The following is a 24,023-nucleotide window of genomic DNA, read 5'->3' as shown; positions in this document are numbered from 1 at the left end:
CTATGTGCTAGCAAATGAAGTACTGCTCTAAGTGATTGGGCTTGTCAGAATGCTTTCCATCCTTGTCTTTGTAGTAGCTCTGGGTCCAGTTTGTCCACCTCAAGCTGCTTCTCTCTATTCTTACATCCTTTATGACTCTTTTTCACCTAAGGAATTCAACAACTTTCTATAGCTTCTGTGAAAATGAAAACTCATTCTTCTGGTCATATATTCTTACATTTTTCTTTTCTTCTCAGCAGGAATTAAATTAAAAAACAAACAACAACAACAACAACAAAAAGTCGTTTCCAGGGGGAAAAAAAGAGGAGAGGGAAACACTGAATCATCTCTTTGTATATTGAGACTCAAAAGAAATGTAATACCATAAAAAGTTTCCTTTTTTATGTTTCTTATTTTTTGTGACTGGAATTCCCCCTGAGATATATAGTTGCTTAATTAATATTATCATTTTTATTAGCCTTGCTAATACACTAATATTAGAATTACTAGTCCTATTTACTTTTTATGGATCAGATTAATAGCTCCATAGTAGATATTTTAAACATTTCTCTTGTTCCCTGGTAGCACATTTGAGCCCACATGAAATAAAAATTCAGGCAGATCCTGGTATCTATGGCCTTAGTTTTCAATTTTCCCAGCCTCTGGTTCAAATCTTGCTGCAGAGTGCTTCCATCTTCATTGCCAAATCACACCTCACTTTTCATTCTCACTTTACCTGGCAGTTTTAGTGGGCTTTTGACTCCCAATGACTGGCTCTATCTTCTTAGTTGCCCAGTACTTTCCTTTTCTGGAGACAGATCACTTAATTACGGGTCTTTCATGAAAAGCCCCAGGATCTCCTCCTTGAGTGCAGGGCCTTTCAAATCAGTCCTTACCCTATAGAACAAAAACTTGAATAATTGACTGTCTTGGTATAGATTATGTTCTAGTAGAGCAGATGAAAAATAGCCACATAATTTGTACAACAAGCTATTTAAGTGTTATTTCAGAGCCAAATAATACACTTCCTTTCTCTTGACTTATTTATTTTTTATTAACTAAAAAGAGTATTTCCCCACATATATATTTAGTGACCCAGTACTACTACTATAAGCAATCTTCTTGGTTTAGTTACTAATAATTATTTATATAATATTTTTTTAAGTCTTGAGATTTTATAGCCCACCTACTTGCTTTAACTCTTTACAAGCAGGTTAAAGGAAAATAATTAAATCAACCTGCTAAAATAATCCTAGAATTGCCTAATAGCTTAAAAAATAATTAACTCACATTGCAAATTAAGGAATCAAGCAATGCATCTAAAATGTTACTGCTCATCTGTGATGGTTATTGTGAGTCAGAGTGCCATGACTTAAATATTCTTGCCAGGGCACCACCCTGGTACTCCATCCCACCCTGCAGCCCTAGTGTGTCACTCATGTTGAAGTCTGCCAGTAAGTTTTAGGAGTTTCCTACAGTATTAAGAACTGTCCTTCACCAGGATTCTAAATTCATTTTTTTTCCCTAAGTACCAATTGCCCAAATGTCTTTGGACCGGGTTTCTGGCATAGACCTAGTTCAGGAAATAGGGTGGGAGGAACACCTATTTTATATTTTAAGTGAAAAAACATTCACACAAGAACATTATGTAATAACAACAACAAAAAATGTTTGTTTGGTGGTGAAGTTTAAGCTCTACATTATTGACTTTGTTTTGGTCATAGAAAAAGCAATCACGGGTTCTCAAGTTGAAGTAACAACACTAATATGGTAATTCCACTAGACTGCTTAATTTAAGAGGCTTGAAATGAAACGTGTCAATGTTATAATTGGGAACAAACCTGCTTATTTTCTCTTCCTAGTACCAAATGAAAGAAATTAATGTGCAGCAGATTTTCAGTAGAAAAACAAATGTTTTGCCCATTTTTGCCTCTGCAGAACATAGCCCTGGAGTCCAGTACACAGCAGGAACTTAAGAATTATTCAACTGTGTTGCCTGGATGGCTCAGTTGCTTAAGCTTCTGACTCTTGATTTTTGTTCAGATCATGATCTCAGGGTCCTGAGATTGAGGCCATGTAGGGGCTCCAGGCTCAGCAGGAAGTTGGCTTGATACTCTCCCTCTCCCTCTGTCCATCCCCCCACTCATGCTCTCTCATACTCTCTCTCTCAAACAAATAAATAAGTTCTTTAAAACAAATAAAAATAATAAATAAATAAAAATTATTCAGCTAAGTTTATAACTGCCCATTTGAGTTACCTCTGTGAATTAGCCTCACTGTCTTGGAGAGCAACTGTCTGACTATATACAAAGTAAAATTCAAAAATCTGAATCTTAATGAAATCTTAACAAAAGCAGCTCTAGACATTACTACCTAGCCTTAACACCTCAGAGTGCAGGAGAGGGGAAGAAAGCACAATTTAATGCTATACTAAAATGTATTTTAAACCTCATATTTAACTTTTTTAAAACACTGTTTTACATTTTTCTTATAAGACTCTCTTATTTTAACATGAAACAATTTTAAACATACTTATTATTGAATAAAACCGACACTGCCCTTCTACTCAGGTGAAAGTGCCTTATTTATCCTGTGTCTTTGAGAACCCATGATCTAACTACCAAAGAACCCTGGCCTTCACCAGAAGCAGAACTCTAGACATTTTCCTATTCCCAACTTCTTCTTGAAATGTTCTTTTCTTGTTAAAAAAAAAATCCCGTTGACATCTAGCTAATTTGAAAAGTGAATCCTTGTTGATGTCATAATGGGTTCTGATGTCTTAATGTACCCATTTTGTTGGAATATCTTCAAGATAATTCCCAAATACAAAGTTAGGATTCCAGGAGAGGATTCCAGAAATAATAACAAGAGTTGATAGAGATGATTTTGGCCAAACACCAGAATTTTCTTTTGATGCCCATCAAATGACATCACTTCCTTTTTCTTTCTTTTTTTTTTTTTTTACCACAACAAATGGAAATTTATTTCTTGAATGCAAGGAGAGTTCAACATGAGAAAAAAAAAATAATCAGTGAACAGAATGAAAGACAAAAACTGTATGTTCACTGATGGATTTTGTGTGTGTGTGTGTGTGTGTGTGTGTGTGTTTTATTTTTTTTTTATTATTTATTGGAGTTCAATTTGCCAACATATAGCATATCACCCAGTGCTCATCCCGTCAAGTGCCCCACACTTCCTATGGCCCACCACACACCTGCCTTATATTCTCACTGTCTAATTCTAATTCTTCTACAACTGGGAAGAAGAATGATTCATTTCTATTTAATCTAGTCACTTTGCTAAATGCTTCATAGGCTTGTCTCATTTATTTTTTTTAAAGATTTTATTTATTTATTCATGAGAGACACAAAGAGAGAGAGAGAGAGAGAGAGAGAGAGGCAGAGACACAAGAGAAGCAGGCTCCAAGCGGGGAGCCCGATGTGGGACTGGATCCCGGGACTACAGGATCACACCCCCTGCTGAAGGCAGGCGCTAAACCATTGAGCCACCCAGGGATCCCGGCTTATCTCATTTAATTCTCACAATAGTCTTCAAAGAGAGGCAGTATTTTTATGCCTATTTTATGTTTGAAAAAAGGAAGGCTCACTGAAACTGTATAGCTTTTCCTAGATCACACAGCTGCCACAGGGTGGTTCCTGGGCATGAATCCAAGGAATTTAACCCAAGAACCTATTTACTCCATTAATTATACTCTTAATATATTAGATTACCTTTCAGGAAAACACTTTGTGCGAAATGTATGTTTTTATTTTTGAGATATTAACCAGTAATCTGAATTACTTTTGCCTCATTTTATAGACTCTATATTCTAAATTCTTCATCAGTTTAGTCTCTAACCTCTCAAGGTACTTCTGCTTTTCATTGAATGTTCCCAAACTGTTGAAGAGATCTGATCAGATTAGATCTCCTGTAAAATAGAAGAGGACAGCATACAATGTCTAGAGCTTAGCATTTTCTGTCCAGTGACCCCATGTAATGACTAGTTTGTGACCCTAGTTTTTATCTTCTCTAAGCCTCAGTTTACTCAATAATATGACTTCCTTTCAGGATAATATTGATTAAGAGAATAGTTTGCATGACATTAATTTATGTTTAGATTTGTTGAATGAAGTTCAGAAAATGAGCACTGATTTTAAATTTAATTCTCCAACAATAGCTATTTTCTATCTCTATATTTGCATTTATGTGAAATGAGGAAGATTAATAAATATTGCCATAATATTCATAAAACATATAGAAGTTAACTTTAACCACAACACCGGTAGTGCTGGTTATCACTATTAGTTTGCAAATCCTAAAGAAGATTTTCAAAACTTTAAATTCAAAATATTTATTTATTAATCCTCAAAAAGAAAGCTAAAGTTTTCAGTAATTATAACCTTGGTCATATTATAAGTATGTTTTAATCCTACTTTATTTCAATAAGATATAATTTTACAATTCCTTATTTCATTTATAATTAATATTATAATTTTCTAGAGCCACATATAGGATATGTATATAGGTATATACACATACATATATACACATATGTTTGCATATATATTTCATAATATATATGTATACATATATATGTACACATACATATAATACAGTATTGTATTACACTGAGCAATTTGAAGAGATACTTTAAGAAAAGTATCATGATTTTTAAATGAGTAAGCATTAATCAGTTAATCAGTATTTGACTATTGTGCAAAGGCCCATGGGCCATACCAAGACGCATAAGACATAACTGAGACTGTAGACAGGGAGATGAGATGTACAGATTACCTGTCAGATCTTTCCCAGGAAAAGGAATAGCAGGAGGCAGGACGATGATACAGGTTAATGAAGATGGGATGCAAAGCCAAATTGGGATATGAAATCACTGAATGCAGGCAAAGGAGCCTAAATCATGTCTGATGGGTTTGAACTGTGATCCAATATGAGATTTTTCTAGAGATTTATTTGTGCAATTTTTAAAGTACGATTAAGGGGGATCCCTGGGTGGCGCAGCGGTTTGGCGCCTGCCTTTGGCCCAGGGCGCGATCCTGGAGACCCGGGATCGAATCCCACATCGGGCTCCCGGTACATGGAGCCTGCTTCTCCCTCTGTCTAGGTCTCTGCCTCTCTCTCTCTCTCTCTGTGACTATCATAAATAAATAAAAATTAAAAAAATTAAAGTACGACTAAGAAATGAAAATATGAAAGCTAGAAATAGGGAATAACAGTGTTTTCAATATATTTATTAGGTAATCATTTCATACACATAAATTAGAAGAGGAATTCCTTAGCCAACGGGTCATTGTTACTGAGATTTGATGGTCTTTCTTCAACCTCCCAGAGCTGCCCATCCTATTTTTGATCTTCATTACATTTCTTTAGCTTTTGTCTTTTCCAGCTTTTAGGCCTTGCAATAATCATCTGTTTAGTAGCAATCTATTCAATCATCCCCATCGGCTTCTTCCTTCCCTTCTCCTGGGTTACCTATACTATGTCACCTGTATTGTGTTCCAGGCAGAGTCCTCCTTTGGGTGGCAGTCTTGTCCTGCCTAGCCCTAGTCCTGCTAGATAGAGATAATTAGTTGTTGCTTTGAATTGAACTGAATTGAATAGATTGGATTCCCCCCACCACCCATAAACACAAATCCACTCATCCACTTCTTCCCTTTCTTTGAAATTCTCAAAATCATTAAGACGCAGCTGCTTTAAACAAACAAACAATGAAGCTAACATGTGAATGTGGTTCTTGACTCAGAGAGGTTGTTACATCTCACCCAAAAAGAAACAGAAGCAGTGCAAATTCTTAAACGCCTTTTCTGGCCTGGGTCTCCCAGGATGGGGTAACTAACCATCTCCAGAATCTTGACCCATCCACTTAACTTCTCAAGTTTTAGTTCCTTAGAGAGTGGGAGTGGGGGAGGAAGGAGTAACATGAACATGATTTAATGGATTCTTATAAAAGTCTGTAACAAGAAGAAATAAAACAATGTCCCGAGTTCTTTATTAGCTTCAATTCCCAGCGTACAAACATCCTAATTCAACTTAAACAAAATAGCCCACACACATACCATTTCTAAGGAGACTGGCTTCCAACCTTCCTTAACCTCTCTTCCCTCTTGCATTTATCTTTCTCCTTCTTTTTCTTTCTTCCCATTCTTGTTTCTTTCTCCTTTTCTCTCACAGTCTTCCCAAAGAAAAGTTTAGCTGCAACCACCGTTTAACCCCAATCACCTTACAGGAAGCAAAGGCTCCATAAGTGAAAGCAAAATCTGTAGGGGCCTGTCAGAGTGGATGCCCCTCTACACACACACACACACACACACACACACACACACACACACGGTGCCAGACAACAGCGGCACAGCGAAGTTCAAGTGTCTGCAGGAGAGGGAGGTGGGAATACCAGATGTGTTCGCTTTCAGACACAATCTTAATTTCTCCTGCGCAATCGGACCCAGCCTGCCCTTAAGGGCAAGGGCCCGGCACTTTCCAAGTGCCCTCCCTGCCCAGACCCACGGATAAGTAAGTAGGGTGAAGGCGGGGCCGCTGGGCCGGCGACACCCTCCAGAAGGTCCAGCCCTGGCCCGCGTCCCTCCCACCTTAGGACGCCGACACGGAGAGCGGGATCACCCTCTCAATGAAAGGCAGATGTCCCTTTAAGGTCTGCTTTGCAGCCCAGCCCGTGGACTTTAGCCTAAACACGAACCCGCGAAGCTGGCTTTATTTGTCCATGTCTCGGACAGAGCCTGGGAGGCTGCCAGTGGGATTTCAGAGACCGAGCGCGGGAAGGGGCGGGCGATGGGGCAGTGAGTCGGGGATATGAAAAGCGTGGAGAGAACCTAGAGGCATTTGTCGAAAACACAGGAAATTCGCTCTCGGGCTGCTGGACGCCGTGACCGCCCGGGCCGAGACGGAGACCTCCCGCGGCAGAGGGGCCCGGAGCGCGCGGCCCCCGAGCGCCGTCCCGCCGCGTCCCGCCCCCGAGCCCGCGCCCCCCGCTGCCCGGCTCCGCGGCTCCCCGGCCATGGCCCCCCGACGCCGCGCCGGCCCAGGGGTCGCTGTCGCCTGCTGCTGGCTCCTCACCGGTGAGCGACCCTGCGTTTCTCCGAGCATCTGGGGGCGGGGGCGGGGGCGGGGGCGGGGGCTGCTCGTGGGGAGGGAGACGCGGGAGCTGCGGCCCCGGAGGTGGACCGAGCGCTGGTCCGCTCGGGACGCTCCGGGTAGTCCGGGCAGCTCTGAGCGCGGACCCGCGTTTCTGCGTTTTTTTTTGGTTACGAGTTTTGGTGTGTTACAAAACCTTCCCCCGCAATGGTAGGAGGGACACAGCGCTGGAAACTTTACAGAGTAGAAATGCTTTTACAATTAAAGTTGTTTTTGCAGTGTACATCGTATTTTAGGACTTTGCTGAAAGACATTTCCCCACTTTTCTTTTCTTTTTTTTTTAGAGGGAGGTAACTAGAGGGCCCGGATTTATATGCCAAGTTCCTACCTTCAGATTACTCAACAGTGGACATTATTGCATTTTCTTGCTGTCAAGTATTCAAAGATCTTTTCTGCTGTAGAACGAGGAAAGAAAGGAATGCAAGGCAAAATTGCTTTTCTTGTCTTGAAATGATGTTTCTATATAAGGAGGAGGGACATTTTGAAATTGAGAAAGGGGTAGTCACAGAGCATACTATTTTTTTAGATGCAAAATACAGTATTGTTACTTGTGGATGAAAATTACTTAAAAATACACACTGGAAATGCAAAGTTATATCCAGTTTAGGAAAAGGTTGAATCATAGCATTTTCAAGATTTTCCAGATAATTAACCCATGGTCATATTTTGAAATGGTGAAAGAAAAAGGCAGATTGGCGAAGCTTTGTGCAAAAGAAAGTGACCTGACTAATGGTTAGGCTAATGGCTGGGTGTAGCATATCATCAATATTCCAGTGTTCAGTGTCCTTACTCCTGGCATGCTTATTGGTACTAGTTAATTTAGCATTTTGGCGTTTAAAACGGGTGATCCAGGCAGTTTACTCTGATTTAGATGCCCAAGCATAGTTACCTCTTATGAAGATTACTGAGAAATGAATTATTAGCAAGCAAAACATTTTTTCACAGTATGAAGAGAGTTAATTATGAGCTATTGACTTTTCATCCAGACATTTTCCACTACTTAGGAAGTGTCCAGTAATCCAAACAGTAGTAACTTCTGAACAGCTTTACAGCCAGCGGATGGTTTAACTTACCAGCAACCGTCACCGCCCTTTACACTTATTTGACCTATAATGGATGCCTCTTCAGTTCAGACGTTTTGAAGGTTGTTTGTGTTTTGTTGTTGTTGTACAAAATCTGAAGTTTTACAACTATTCAAGTTGTACCTTTTTCATTTTAGCAAATAAGCAGTCAGTAGTACAGAAAGGATCAAATGCAGTTTGCATATCCTCTAAATAGACAAGAATGAAACTCAAAAAAATAGAGGTTAAGAGTTACAATTATATATATTTTTAGGTTTAACTACTTTATATACCCATAACAGTCACACTTGCATACTGTGAGTTTTCTGCAATTGTTGGCATAATATGTCTTGCTAAATGCAAAAGGGGGCTTAAAAATAATGCATAGATATTTCTAAACTATAACATTTAATTCCCTTTTGTGTGATGTGTGTGTGTGTTATTCAGTCATACTGAAATTTAGAATTTACTGTGTCACAACCGATATGTTCCTCATATTCGCTACATTTCTGCCCCTTTCACGACATAAGGATTTGAAATTTGACTTCTTCCTCTCCTTTGTTGGTTTTCAATTCAGTCATCATATTGTCAGATTTCCTGGAAACTTCTCAATTCATAGAATCCACACCTAACTTGGGGTCTTATCACCATACTCACTCTTTACCGTAGAGAGCTCTTCTTCCTGCCAGTCTTAACCCAACCCCTAATCTATCTTCTTAATAACTAATTTTCATTATATCCTAGTCTTTTTAGTAAAACAAACAAAAACAGTGTCTTCAGATGAAACCCAAAATTCTCTATTGAGGGCTCTGGGTTTGCCCTAGTCCAGCACTCTCTTTCTCCTCCTGCACCTATGTCAGTTTCCTATTTCTGTTGTATCAAATTGCAGATTTATTGGCTTAAACAAGACAAGTATATTATGTTACAATTTTGTAAGTTAGAAGTATCACTGGGCTAAAATCAAGGTGTGGACAGAGCTGTGTGTCTTCTGAAGGCTATGGGGAGGATCCATTTCCTTGCCTTTTCCAGCCTCTAGAGGCTGCTTTCCTTAGCTTGTGGCTCCATCCATTTTCAAAGCCAGCAGAATAGCATCTTCAAATCCTCCCATCTGACTCTGCATCATCCATTTCCTTCTCTGACTCTGACCCTATTGCCTCTTTCTAATAAGGATCCTTCTAATTACATTGGACCTACTTGGATAATACAGGATAATCTCCTCATCTTGAGATCCTTAATTTAACCACATGTGCCAAGTCCCTTTTGCCATATAAGGTAACATATTCACAGGTTCTAGGGATCAGGACATGACATCTTTGGAAGACCATTATTCTGCCTACCAAAACCCTGAAATGAAAACTCCCCCATGATATCCAGTCACATTTCTTTACTTTCTACATAGTCCTCATGCTCATTTTGCTTCTGTGAATATACTCTTGTTTTATATATCTAGAAAAGAACTCCACCCTTCCTTTCCACCACCCCCTACCATCTCTCTGGCCTTCAAAGCTGGGTTTGTATCACAACAAATCACACCCTCTCAATAAGCTTCCCACTGGATTAAGAATTGTGTTGTATTCACTTTTAACAATATTTTTAAATGATTGGTCAACAAAGATTATTTTATGTATGTCAAAGTCCCAGAAAAAAAAAAAAAAAAACTAGTGACACAAAGGATTTAACTGAAGAAAGTTTAGTAAAGAGACTGTTTACAGAGGTGTTTGAAGAACTGACAAAAGATGGTGGCGCACCTAAGGACAAACAATAGTGAGAAGAAACATCTGAATCAACAGTAGGAAGAGAAGCCATTACCACTCTTAGGCCTGAGGAGGTAGCAATGTCAGGTTGACTGGGAACTCTAGCTATGGGAGAGGGGCTGTTGGGTAGGAGCTGGGACATAGGAAGAGGAATGCAGCTAGAGCCAAAATTGAAACCCAGACAGGAGGAAGCAGGAAAAATAAATACCCCTTCTTTTCCTCCCACCCTCTAATGTCTTAACCCAGCCCACTCATTGGCCAAGTCCAAATGGCAGAATTAAATCTCCTGGGAAATAGGGTTAAGACATACAATAACAGGAAAAAAAAAAAAAAACACAACGTAATCCTGAAAGGCACATATTTATTGGGAACATATTATGTGTGAGATCTTGTGCCAAAACTTTGCATGCATTATTTCACTTTAATCTAAAAAAAAAAAAAGGACAATTTTAGAATGGTTATCCATATATTAGAGGTGAAGAAACCAAAATGATAAGAGATTAATTTGTCTAAAGTGTGATGACTAGTAAATGGCAAAGCCTGTGCTCAGCTTAGATCTCTGATCTCAAATATCATTCTGTGAAATAATATGCCATATAGTCTATCAAAATGCTAGTCCATTTCTTTCTTGCTCAACTCTCTGAATGTTAGAGCCACATATAATTGTCTAAAAGACTTTGATAAGGACCTAATTAATTATGTGTCTGATATTTTCATGACTTTTTGGTATATAATGAAATTAGTTGATGTCCCACCCTACATTAATCATAACTCAAAATAAGACTGTTTCTCTGGATATTAAGAATATACAGAATTGAATTATATGTCTCTCTTCCCTAGAAACATTTTAGTTAGCCTAAAAGCAAGGTGTCTTCCTTTGTGACTTTTTTCAGTTAGGATTTCCTATTCAAAATGAAGTCTAGGAGCACCTGTGTGGCTCAGTAGGTTAAGCATCTTCCTTTGGCTCAGGTCATGATCCCAGCACCCAAAAACACCACAAAACAAAATGAAGTCCAGTGAGGTGATGGCTGAATATGGAAATCAGACACTTACCGATGACAAAAAAATGACTTCCAGGGGCATACAATGGACTGTCAGAATTACTGAAGATGGTGAAACTCTTTAGTCATTATGATATTTGTAAAGGTAGCAGTAAATTTATAGGATGTTTGTTTAATAAATAGGCACTGAGAGTAGCAATGAAATATGTATGTTTAACTAGTGCCTGTTTTTCTTCCCTGCTGTTGTGATGCTGTTTTGATGTGTAAACTCTTGTGCCACAGCTTATAACTGTTGAGTTTACTTCCTTAGAAGGATGCTCCTCTGCCCATGCTCTTCCACCTCCAACCCAACAAACTTCCTATTAGATTTAGAACTTGCTTAATTTTCATATGCCCCTTAAAATATCTTATAAAGTAGCTCATGTTTAAAACATATCCAGAAAATTGGGGATCAAAATGCTTTTATTTACCTACACAATCCTTCTGTTGTATGAAACACAAAATAGTGTATTTGAATTCATTTTTAAAAATTGAGATGAAAGATATTTGGAATTGTTGCCACAATACTAAAATCAGAATACATTGCCTATACAGAGTGGTCTGTGACTGGAGAATTGTATTCATTCTCAAAGCAAGTACAGAAGAGTATCAAGAGATGTAAATGAGCTGAATATATTCCTGTCAAGATTACTGAGTTTCTTTTAGCTCTTCTGTTGTACCAGCTCTGCTGAAGTCTCCAGGCCTTTGCATAAGCAGTTACTCACACTTCTTGCTTACCCTCAAGTCCCCACAAGAGCATCATTTCCAAGAAACCCACTGGGATAAATTGGTCCTCCTCCCCCAGAAATATGTAAGTCCCTACCATGTTTGCTTTTATACCACATGATATGGTAATTAAATATCTAACTTCTGTCTTTCCAGCTTGCTATATGCTCTGTGAGGGTAGAGTTTATTATCCTTAGTATCTAAGCATAATAGGCACTTGAAAATTTGTTATTGAATGAATCCCAAAAGATATAGACAAACTCATAAAATACTTAAGAAATCAGATTGTCTCTTCTAACTGTATCCTCACCTAGAAAATATAAATATATATATATTAGATATGCATATGCATATCTAATTGAATGAAAGACACCATCAATTGAATAATGCATCATTATTTTATTCACCCCTAAGGAAAAAAAGTGCTGCCAATCCAATTATAACTGTTAGATTGTTAGATACCTCCTAGTTTCAGAGATATTAAAAAGTGGGAAAATGTGTATCTGAAAGTTACAAACATAGCATACTACTATAAATCTACCTGCTAATTTTCTATCATATTTCTTTGTATTTTAAAAACCTGCATCATAAAATTTCAAACATACTTCTAGATACAAATGACACTCTTTTGGATACAACGATATGAATGAACATTGTCCCTCTCCTTGGTTTTTTTTCTGTCTCATGCAGGGGATAATTGCTCCTCTGTCATCAGCAGCCTCACTAGATCCCAAGAATGAGATACTCTGAATACTCTGCCTCAGAAGAAATGTGACAATAAAGTAATCAAAATGTTCCAGTTGCACAGGATCAATGACTAGTTTTGGCAAACCCTAAATTTATGTCGTAAATGGTGATTAGTGCTAGAGTTATACAGATATAAACGGACCTAGTTTTTACCCAAAGTCTTCAATTTAAAAGGAAACAATTTAAAAGGAAAATGAAAAAGTCAACTAAGTTTCTTTTTTTTAAGATTTTATTTATTCATGAGAAACACAGAGAGAGGCAGAGACATAGGCAGAGGGAGAAGCAGGCTCCCCGTGGGGAGCATGATGCAGGACTTGATCCCATGACCCTAGAATCATGACCTGAGCCAAAGGCAGATGCTCAACCACTGAGCCATCCAGGCACCCCAAAAGTCAATTAAGTCTTAAAAGGAAATTAAATATAGCACTGGTTGGTACTAAGAATTCACTTGATGTGCAAAAACATTAATATTGTTTTATCTGAATAGATTTCTATAAAAAACAAATGAGAAAGCTAATTTTTAAAATCACTATAATTAAAATAAATAAATAAATAATAAAATAAAATCACTATAATTCAAATAACTCAGATAAAAATAATAACTCATATTAAAAGTGACATATAAACTCATATAAAAGTGATTTTTATATAAATTATATGAGATCTGCTGAAATAAATACAAATTCTTAAATTTGAGTAGGATACCTAGATCACATTAGAATGTCCAATGATTACAATAAATGGATTGCATATTTTATTATAAATCCTATAGTCTTAATATGAATTAAAAATTACAATATACTTTCAAAATTATTTTGCTGGCTATAACCTTACTTTGCCTTATACTAAAATTCGAAAACACATGGGTATTAATCAGTCCTTCAAATTACACATTTTATTGTAATATTATTGGTAAAATGATCCTGTATAGGGATACACACAAACAGAAACACACCCAATGCATGCACACTTTTTTTTTTCATTTCCTTAAACATCGTTTACGTTAGCAGTAACTTACTTAACTTCTAAAATATCCGTTCTTTTCCATTTTTATTCATTATGATGATAGGCTACTCTTGGCTAATTGCACATTTCTATCCTTCATTGCCAGATCATGCTGCCTGAATCTTGACATGATTCAAAGGGGTAAAAGAAATCTACAAAAGCCCTTCCAGCTCCATGATTTTGGGTTTGTGAATTCCATATTGAAAGATTCTAAAAACAGGAAGCTTTTAGTTTTCCCTCATTTACTATCAAAACAGCTAACCTGCATAGCTTAATCATTGTATTTATATCCTTAGTTATTGCAGGGAATGAAAAGGTCTTCTCCTAATCAAGAAGCACCTTTCATTGTTTTTTTTTTAATTTATTTTATTTAATTAATTTATTTATTTATTCTTTTCATACACTTATTTTTTATTGGTGTTAATTTGCCAACATATAGAATAACACCCAGTGCTCATCCCATCAAGTGCCCCCCTCAGTGCCCGTCACCCAGTCACCCCCACCCCCGCCCACCTCCCCTTCCACCACCCCTAATTCATTTCCCAGATTTAGGAGTCTCTCATGTTCTGTCTCCCTTCCTGACACTTTTGTTGATAAGATTTTGTTTATTTGATAGGAGGTTTTTTATTGTTTTGCGACAATTGCAAGTAAGTATTTTTAATCACAGGAACCTTAGATAGTAACAGTACAAGTTCCTTCAAAACAAAAACAACTTTCCCTTTTCCCTTCACCCCTTTTCCCTGAATTAGCTGCATAGTTCTTCCAGTTGTCCACTTAGCTTTACTTATGGAGGTCACATGGGCATCTTTGTACAATGTGAGGTTAGCACATTCTCTTTACATAAATGATTGCATCTGTATTAGATATTCATAATCACAGCTCTGGCTTATTTTGCAAAGTTCATTTTATAAACAGGCATAATAAAACTGTCATTATACATTATTTACAACATTTTAAGATCTTTTCCTTAGTAAGATGTGTTTAAAATAATTATTTTTCTCATCCAAGCATGGGTATCTCAAAAATTGAAATAGGTTTTTAGAAACTCACTGTAAAAGTAATCTGCTCTTTAAAATTTCAGTAATTTTATAAAACAGTGTTTTCCTAATTCTAAGATGCCTGTGATAGACAAGTTAAAAACTTTGCATTAAAGGAGAACTAACAATTATGCATTCTTTCATATAATAACTATGCTTATATATCCAACAGTTGCTGTACTGGGTTTCAGGAATACAGACAAATAAAATGTAGTCTCTGGCCTTAAGAGGCTCACGGTCTGAAAAAGACAACAGACAAGCAAAGAAAAAATGATGGGAGGAGCTTCCAACATGCTCTAAGCAGAGGAAAAAAAATATTAGTATGTGTTGCAAGAAATTTAACTCTTGCAAAAAAAAAATACTAGAGAAAGAATATTTATACATCCCCTACTGTGTGCTAAGCCAGGGTATTCAAACAAGATTTCCATTTTTCTGGAGCCCGTACCCCTACTGCTGTCATACAAACCATTTCTATATAATAGGAAGAATTGTATTCCAGTTCACCAATGAGGTACATGAATTCATGCACTAGGGCTGACCTAAGGTTTCCCTGGAGAAGAGATGCCAGTATAAATAATGGTACCAAACAGATTATCCATCAGTCAACTTTATTGAATCAGTTATTTTTCTAAGGCTGAATAATTATGTTCATGTTAAAGTGAGTCCTTTCCCCTTGCTTTGTCTGATCCAGATTTCTAGCTTCAGGTCAGGCATTCTTAGAGATACACCACAGTATCTCACATGTTTATAGAACTCTACAGTTTACAAAGTATCATAATCTCATTAGAACCTTATAAGGGTTCTACAGTTTACAAAGTATCATAATCTCATTAGAACCTTATAAGGGTTATCAAATGAGAGTGGAAGGGCAAATAATCTAATTTACAACGTAGAATGAAAAGTTCAGGTTTGTAGATGTTAGGGGGCTTATCTAAAGTTGCTATAATCTAGCTAGAAAGATCAAGACTCATGACTGCTGACTCTTGGTGTGCAATTATTAAACTTGGTATTGATCTTTTACCACTGCAGTGGGCCTAAGGAACAATCAAATTCAAAAGGTACTATGAAAAATTGAAAGTAAATGTGATAGGCTCATATTATGAGTAGTGTTTTACTTTTTTAAAAATATTTTTACATCATAATGAGACAATTTTAATTATTGAATTCAATATTCTTAAGTAAAAGGAACAGCATTTCTAAGAGACTAAGGGCTGCCAAAAGTTAGAGTAAAAACAATTGACAGGGTAAGAATTACAATCCAGGATGTTTGACTTCTAGCCCAGTTCTCTTTTTGAGACACTGAAATTATATCAAATAAATATTCTTAATTCTAGAGAGATTAATATAAATAAAATAGAAAAATATAAAGCTACTGATATAAATTCTATTTTCAGAGAGCCAGTAAGTAAATATAAAATTATAATTTAAAGTAACAGCTAAATCATGTTTTTTTTTCCTCATGATTTTGTGTATTTTGGTAAAGAATGAAAATGCTGCATACTGCTATTACATAACTGCTATAACTACAGCAGTTTTAAAATAGGATTACTTCTTACATACCATTATTAAGTGAACCATAGCTGATTACAAAATCATGACTTAAGAACTCTGTGATGATGTTCATATAGCTGCCACACTTTACACCTGATTCACTAAGCTTATCGTTGATACGTAAGTGCCTACTATGTGCAAAGGACTTTTCAAGATTCAGTGGAAGAATGAGGGTGAATCCACCAAGAGCTGAATACGAAAGAAAAAACTAATATTCCAATTAATATAATGCATGATTTCAAATGTGAGATAATATTTAAGCTAGTGCTTAAAAAGAAGTAGGATTTATGTCCTACTCTCACAAGAGTGAGAGGCAGTGACATTTTAAGCAGAGAGAATGGCAGAGTTAAGGGCAACAAGTAGACAGTTCCCAGGATATACGGGGAACAAAGATTACTCCTGTGGAATATAGGATGCTGGAGGGCCCAAGTGGAAAATAATGTTTGTAAGGCAAAATCATGGAGGCCTTGAATGCTAGAGAATTGAATTTTAATTAGTAGGGAATGAGAACTCCAAATAACTCCAAATAAAAATGTAATTAGTCTGGAAACAGTAAGTTACCACACAAAATCTGGGAGAAAACATCTGATTGTTCAACAGTAAGTTACAATTACTAAAAAATAGTTCCATTTCAGATCAAATAGTAATTCTATGAAAAATTTTGTAGTATGTTCAATCACTGAAGCCCATTTATGTTTAAAAAGACAGCTTAGGGGGATCCCTGGGTGGCTCAGCAGTTTAGCGCCTGCCGTAGGCCCAGGGCGTGATCCTGGAGACCCAGGATCAAGTGCCACATCAGGCTCCCTGCATGAAGCCTGCTTCTCTCTCTGCCTCTCTCTCTCTGTCATGAATAAATAAATAAAGTCTTAAAAAAAAAAAAAAAAGACAGCTCAAAGTAGTTTACCCTATGATTTAAATAAACTTTTTAAAAGAACCACAGAATTAACAGTTAATGGGGGTTTCCCACAGGTTTTAAAGTGTAGAAATATGTGCATAGTTTTCTAAAGTAGAATACTGGATTCTTCTCAAGGATTGTAATGGTGACCTAGACTGGACGGAAGGAAAACTATGTTGAATGGAGGAATATAAAGATTTTTTTAAAAGTAATGAAAGCAAGAAAGGGACTGTGCTTTTCAGATCCTGTTAGTTCCTAAGCTGTGTGTCTTTAACTAGTAAAAGTGACAAGAAGTGGCAGTGAATGACAGCACATAATTTGTGATTGCAGAGATGATTTTGAGCATCCGTAATATAGTTTGCAGCACTGGATAGAGGAGAGGGTGTGGAGTTAAGCAGGTCTGAATTTAAAAGCTGGTTATGTGCTCTTGAATTCATTTATTTCCCCATTTCATTTTCTAATCCACAAAATGAGGATAACAAATATTTACAGAAGAGGATTAGAAGAGTATAGGAAAGTACCTGGTGAATATTCAATAAATGATAGCTCTTCAATAAAAACTTAACCCTTGTTAAGATCCTACTGTATGCCTGCCATTCTGAATCTGTGGTTTTTAATCTTTGTCAGGCTTTGCAGAGAGGTAAATTCTACTTTAAAAAAAAGTGATAAAAAAAACATATAAAAAAAAAAGTGATCAAGGAGCAACTCAAAGTATTTCTCTTCCCTAGTTATTAGTAAATGTCCTTTGGAGAAGCAACCCATCTTTACGCTTTAGTGCAATCAGTTCCTTACTCAAAAGTTACTGGGTTTTCTTGGAAGTGGAAGAAGGGGGCTTTTTCTATTCAGTGATCTTGTTAAGAGGCAATCCTCACTTTTCAACCTCTCGCCACCATAAAACGCCAAGAGATTTACAGATTTTCTTTAAATCCTGTTGGTCCTAGTAAATCAGACGTTCCCCACTTCCAGTACCCTCAGCTCTCAGCTAGACGTTAGCAGTGAGGGTCAGGCCCTAAGCTTTTGCGACCCAACCCCCAACCTAAGTATTTCACAGGCTACTGAGCTGCGTGAAGCGGAGACTGCCAATTTTGGATTCTGGGATTCCCAGGACACCAGGGCAAGCAACTGAGCGGTCCACCCAGGGGTAAATTCCCCAGACGGTTTCTTGTGTCTCTGGGGCCAGCGCTTTAACGTCTGGGGAAGTCGGTCGGTGCAGACACGGTGACTAAGCGCGGCAAACAGCTGGGCAGATTGCTCGGAGCCCAGACCCATCGAGACCCGTCGTTCTTAGAAACCGGTTCTGGAAATAGCAACTCCAGCAGGTGGGCAGCGTTGGGGTGCGGATAAGGCGAAAGCACGTTTTAGAACTTTGGGAGCAAGTGTGCACTTCGGAGAATTCCTTTTACTTCTAGTTAAGGTTTGAAACCGGATTTAGCCCAAGGGGAGAGAAGGTAAACAGCGGCAACTTCACGCATCTGGAAAAAAACAACAACAAAAAAAAACCAGTTTGCATTCACATAGTCCCCAGAGTCTGCACAAACAGGTTCGGTATTAACATAAAAGACCCGCCGCCGCCGCCTCCGCCTCCGAGCGCTTCCCCCCGCGGGTTTCCTCCGAACGCGCCTAGCGACGGCGACGACTACGCCTGCGCCCCGGGGGCCTGCGACCCCGCGACCCCGCCTACCCCGTGGGGACGTAAGACGTGCGCCGAGGGGCGGGCTGCGCGCTGCGCATGCGCTCTGCTGGCGGCCGCCCTGGGTCCGCGCTGGCGGCTGGAGCCTCGGAGAAGCCGGCTGCTCTGTCTCTCGCGGGGTCCGGCGCGGCGCGCGCGGAGACCAGGAAAAGAAGGGCCGGCGTAAGTGTTCCCGTCGGCCGCTTGAGTCAGAACTAGAGCATTTCCTTCCCGCCGGGCTAGTGCCTGCGGGGACGCGGGCCCCGCCCCCTCCCCGGCCCAGACCCGCTTTCCCCTCCCTGCCCCCCTCCCACTGGGGACCTCCTCGTGGCCTCGCGTTCTGCCTGTGAACACCGCCCCCCCACCCCCACCCCCACCCCCACCCGCCGCCGGCGTCATGAAGCTCGTGAGGAAGGACATTGAGAAAGACAATGCGGGCCAGGTGACCCTCGTCCCCGAGGAACCTGAGGATATGTGGCACACCTACAATCTAGTGCAGGTGGGCGACAGCTTGCGTGCCTCCACCATCCGCAAGGTGCAGACCGAGTCCTCCACGGGCAGCGTAGGGAGCAACCGGGTGCGCACTACGCTCACTCTCTGCGTGGAGGCCATCGATTTTGACTCTCAAGCCTGCCAGCTGCGGGTTAAGGGGACCAACATCCAAGAAAATGAGTATGTCAAGATGGGGGCTTACCACACCATCGAGCTGGAGCCCAACCGCCAGTTCACCCTGGCCAAGAAACAGTGGGACAGTGTGGTTCTGGAGCGCATTGAGCAGGCCTGTGACCCGGCCTGGAGTGCAGATGTGGCGGCTGTGGTCATGCAGGAAGGCCTCGCCCATATCTGCTTAGTCACTCCCAGCATGACCCTCACTCGGGCCAAGGTGGAGGTGAACATCCCTAGAAAACGGAAAGGCAACTGTTCGCAGCATGACCGGGCCCTGGAGCGATTCTATGAACAGGTGGTCCAGGCTATCCAGCGCCACATAAACTTCGATGTAGTGAAGTGCATCCTGGTGGCCAGCCCAGGATTTGTGAGGGAGCAGTTCTGCGACTACATGTTTCAACAAGCAGTGAAGACCGACAACAAACTGCTCCTGGAAAACCGGTCCAAGTTCCTTCAGGTAAAAAGTCTTCTCCAAGGATAATTAAGAGTGGGCAGAGGGATTTGTATAAAACTCCTCTTTAAGTTTTAGAACCGGGAAAAGTACAAGAGGACAAGGGGTTCACCGGACTGTGATTGTAAATGAGACAATGAAATGCAAAGAGAGTTGTTAAAAGGCCTTGTGTATCTAGTAAACTTTGCTTAAGTCCTCAAACCTATAAAGCCTCAGTTGTGCTTTTGGCTCTAGGTCATCGCAGGCTGATTAATGGGTACTCTCAGAGATTCTTTTGTCTAACTTTCATAATTATGATTCTAGGTACATGCCTCCTCTGGACACAAGTACTCCCTGAAAGAGGCCCTTTGTGACCCTTCTGTAGCTAGCCGCCTTTCAGACACTAAAGCTGCTGGGGAAGTAAAAGCCTTGGATGACTTCTATAAAATGTTACAACATGAACCTGACCGAGCTTTTTATGGACTCAAGCAGGTGGAGAAAGCCAATGAGGCTATGGCAATTGATACATTGCTCATCAGCGATGAGCTTTTCAGGCACCAGGATGTTGCTACCCGGAGCCGGTATGTGAAGTTGGTGGACAGTGTGAAAGAGAATGCAGGCACGGTTAGGATATTCTCTAGTCTTCATGTATCGGGAGAACAGCTCAGTCAGTTGACTGGAGTAGCTGCCATTCTCCGCTTCCCCGTCCCTGAACTCTCTGATCAAGAGGATGATTCTAGTTCTGAAGAAGATTAATGATTGGACCTTATAATTGAGACAAGCTGTGTCTCTGTTGTTACATTTTCTTAGCATCCTGACAAAAAGCTGCAAGGCACTTTGTGGTTCTTACAGTGATTTCTCATGTATTTGGGCACACTAGGTATCTTGTGATTGGCAGGATATGTGTTAAAACTAAACAATAAATTAAAATGAAATAATCTCCATCTACTACCATCTGTATTAATTAGAATAATTTTTGAAGAAATTATGAGTTATTTGCAGAGCTTGAAAACATATCTTGTATTTAATTAAAAAAAAATGGCTGTATATTCTTTGGGATAGATCATAAAATCCCAAATGTCATACTTTGAATAAGTTTTCCTTAGAAAAAGCTGTTTAATACTTCATTATCCTAATAAGTTTACATTATTTTAATTCTACATAGTGTTCTTGCACTGTTTAAGATCCCTTTACTCCATTTCTTCACTTTTTTTTTTTAATTTGCTATTTTAAAGGATGGCCAAATGATAGACTTTTCTAGAAGACAAATTTAAAATGTCCAAAGAGACTTGTTAAATCAGTCATGTTACAAGTAAACTCTTGGTAGGTTTTTTTTTTTTTTTTTCCTACTATTAATCTTACTTGCTTTAGAGGACCCCTTAATCAGTTATTTTTAGATATAGACTTTTGATCTAGAGATTCTCAAGATAAGCTATTTGAGGTATCTTTATTTTTAAAATGCAGTTAAGATACATGATTTGCTTGTTGTGTGACTAGTGCTAAAGCTGAAAATATTCATTTCTGGGCTCCATTTATTTGCACTGCCACACTATGTATTATTTGGCTTATCCTAGATATATGTAGTGCTATCTTATATTTCTATGTGGCATTAGTTTGTGCTTGCACATTCTTATTGGACTCTCTACACCTTATTTTAAGATGTGAGAAGGTCTACTGAGAAAGTTTGATTAAGTTACATCATTAGTAGCATGTGGTAGTTGACTTGTACTCCAGTACTCTTTACTGTAATGAGGGAGTTTCTGCTAATACCTGAGTTTAAAATATTTTCATTCGGTATTTTGGATGTGCATTTTAAGGGGTAGGGAGGGATCCTTAGAATGGAATTGCATCCTTACTTTTTACAGACCTCAGTTTAGCAAAAGAATTAGGAAAGGCGTTATGAAGAAAGAGTGATAATCAGTTTGTAACACATTGGTACCTACTTCGAGTATAAATACTAAGTAAACTTTTGCTAATCCTTTCTGTTTCTGGGCATTTCTCCTGGGATAAGTGCCAGGTCTGGGGATTATTTTTTATAAATTTAACTAATCTGAGTTTATTTTAATCTGTAATTAGAAATAGACACTTCCATATACTTTAAAATCACATTTTTACATATCTACCTCTTAATCTAAAAATAGATTGTCATTTTATTATAAGTCCATGAATATTTAACTTTAAAATACTATGAAAAACATGTTATTAAATTATTTGGTAGGAGTATAGAAATGAAACTGAGATTCTTGACATTAGAACCTGATTGATAATGATTTGTATTCTCAGTAAGAATTTGGAGAGTTGGGGCATATATTACTCTCATAACTTATGCAGTACTGGTTATTCCTAGATCTGTTATCTACTGTGATAGAAACAAGGAGAAATAAAACCTATGCATAAATCTGACCAATACATTTTAGGTCATAGGTTCTCAAATTTAGCTGCTTGTTAGCCTGACCTTGCGAGCTTTGGAAATTCATTACCCAGACTAGATCCCAGACTCAGTAACCTTTCACCCTAGAGATGGTTTTTTATAGCTCCTCAGGTGATTCCATTAGGTATCAAGACAGAACTACTGATTCAGGTCTCACTATTCAAAAGTATGGTCCATGGACCACCAGCAAGACTATGGATTGAGACCTTGAGAGTTTGACAGAAACTAGAATCCAGGACCTATCATGGACCTTCTTGAATGTCAGTCTGTATCCTAACATCTCCAGTTGATTACTGTGCATAATAAAATCTGATAAACATAGATGATAGTTATTCTCCCTGTACTAGTAAAAGTCTCTGGCTGGGGTTGCCAGTCATAGAGAAAAACATTTGAGTTTCAAGGTCTTTCAAGAGAGTTCATTGACCAAAATTCAGCTTAACTATAAAACTTCTTGAAATAAAAGTGTATTTTTTTGGCTATAAGGTAGTCAAAATATCTTCAAGAATTCCTGGTTTTAAAAAGTTGCATTATGGGGGTGTCAGGGTAGCTCAGTTGGTTAAGCATTGTGATTTTGGCTCAGTCACAATCTCAGGGTCATGAGATTGAGACCCAAGTCCAACTCCCTGGACCCTGCTTAAATTCTTTCTCGCCCTCTGCGCTTCCCTGCCCTACCACCACTCTCAAAAAAAAAAAAAAAAAAAGAGGATGCCTGCAGGACATCCGAAATAGTCTTCTACCTGTTTCTGTATGCTCGCTTCCTTACTCTCAAGGTTTTTGCTAAAAATTCATCTCAGTGAGATCTTCCAAGCCAGTCTTTTTTTTTTTTTAAATAACTTCTGCAAGATTTCCTTCTGAGCCCTTCGTTGTCTCAATTTTTTTTATATGTATTTCATTTCAGTGTTTTACTTATCTGTCTAGAATGTAAAGTCAATAAGGGCAGAGACTATTGTCTGTTAGGTTCATTACTATATCCTTAATGTTAAAAAAAAAAAAAAAACACTGGCAAACAGTAGATGCTCAAAATATTGGGGGGCGGGGGAGTTAAATGAATGACTGAATGAATTCTTTCAGTCCTTAATAAGGTTCCCTAGTTAATTGTTCACACAGGCCTGAAGTTCAGGAAAAAGCAGTTGGCTGAGGTTAATGATAAAGAGTTGTCAACATGTAAGTAAACCTGAAATCAGAGAAAAAATGGCCTAGCAAGAATTAGTAAAGCTATGAAAAAAGGCCAGGCACAGAAGCACGGGGAAACCTATTTAATCTCTTTAAATGTTCCTTGACTCTATTATCTACTAAAATCATTTAAAGTAGAGATGCTCCTATATTAAAGTAATTAATATGGTCAGATAACTTTTTCCCCTACAGAGCTCTACAGTGTTCTAGAGATATACAAGTAGAAGAGCCAAAGTGTTGATTGCATAGAAGTTGAGTTTTAAAAGTTCCTAAGATGGGGACACCTGGGTGGCTCAGAGGTTGAGTGTCTGTCTGCCTTTGGCTCCAGGCATAATCCCAGGTCTGGGGATCAAGTTCCACATTCCGCTCCCTGCAAGGAGCCTGCTTTTTCTTCTTCCTACATCTGTGTCTGCCTCTCACCTTGTGGCTTTCATGAATGAATAAATAATATGTTTTTTTTTTTTTTAAAAAAAAGTTCCTAAGATAAAAAATTTCTAACTTTAAGGACAAAAACCAAATTACTTTTGAATATGGTTTAAGTGAGTCTCAGTATACATAAATATTTACAAATTTAGTATATCAAAGTTTCAGTTAAAAAAAGGATATATTCGGGGGGTGATGATTCAGTTTGCTAGGACACTTTTTCAGGATTTCCATAGCACAGAAATTATTAGCAAGTTCTGTCTCATTCA

At 38.5% G+C, this 24,023-nt stretch overlaps 2 protein-coding genes and 2 long non-coding RNA genes across 5 annotated transcripts in view; 2 read left to right on the top strand and 2 right to left on the bottom strand.

Moving 5' to 3' along the window:
- Nucleotides 1-6,580, bottom strand: part of LOC118354613 (uncharacterized) — a 53,214-nt gene extending 46,634 nt beyond the window's left edge. Inside the window, exon 1 of the long non-coding RNA XR_004815491.2 lies at nt 6,054-6,580. This is a non-coding gene — a long non-coding RNA (uncharacterized LOC118354613). The remainder of the gene's footprint in view (nt 1-6,053) is intronic.
- Nucleotides 6,581-6,898: 318 nt separating this feature from the next.
- The window catches only part of ITGA1 (integrin subunit alpha 1), a 160,888-nt gene continuing 143,763 nt past the window's right edge, over nt 6,899-24,023 (top strand). The window contains exon 1 of the mRNA XM_025435006.3: nt 6,899-7,070. Coding sequence (XP_025290791.1) covers nt 7,010-7,070 — 61 coding nt within the window. The 5' untranslated portion in view covers nt 6,899-7,009. The remainder of the gene's footprint in view (nt 7,071-24,023) is intronic.
- LOC118354612 (uncharacterized) overlaps nt 15,108-24,023 on the bottom strand; it is a 30,042-nt gene continuing 21,126 nt past the window's right edge. Inside the window, exons 1-2 of one of the 2 annotated variants that reach the window (XR_004815490.2) lie at nt 18,644-18,784; nt 15,108-18,434 (exon numbers count right to left, since the gene is read on the bottom strand). This is a non-coding gene — a long non-coding RNA (uncharacterized LOC118354612). Of the gene's footprint in view, nt 18,435-18,643; nt 18,785-24,023 lie in introns of those variants that run through there. The other variant, XR_007410348.1, reaches the window with a different exon arrangement.
- On the top strand, nt 18,885-20,665 carry PELO (pelota mRNA surveillance and ribosome rescue factor). Its single transcript, XM_025435007.3, has 2 exons — nt 18,885-19,754; nt 20,052-20,665. The coding sequence occupies exons 1-2, from the start codon at nt 19,029-19,031 to the stop codon at nt 20,481-20,483; spliced, it is 1,158 nt and encodes a 385-aa protein (XP_025290792.1). The 5' UTR covers nt 18,885-19,028; the 3' UTR covers nt 20,484-20,665.

Source organism: Canis lupus, chromosome 4 (assembly GCF_003254725.2).
Source record: "Canis lupus dingo isolate Sandy chromosome 4, ASM325472v2, whole genome shotgun sequence".
Classification (NCBI taxonomy): domain Eukaryota; kingdom Metazoa; phylum Chordata; class Mammalia; order Carnivora; family Canidae; genus Canis; species Canis lupus.
This window is presented reverse-complemented; position numbering and strand designations above follow the sequence as displayed.

What these genes read in the sequence shown, in the direction of transcription:
- PELO (XM_025435007.3), top strand. Translation starts at nt 19,029, where the DNA reads ATGAAGCTCGTGAGGAAGGACATTGAGAAAGACAATGCGGGCCAGGTG. An exon ending in ACCGGTCCAAGTTCCTTCAG is followed by an intron (nt 19,755 to 20,051) that starts GTAAAAAGTCTT and finishes TTATGATTCTAG; the next exon opens with GTACATGCCTCCTCTGGACA.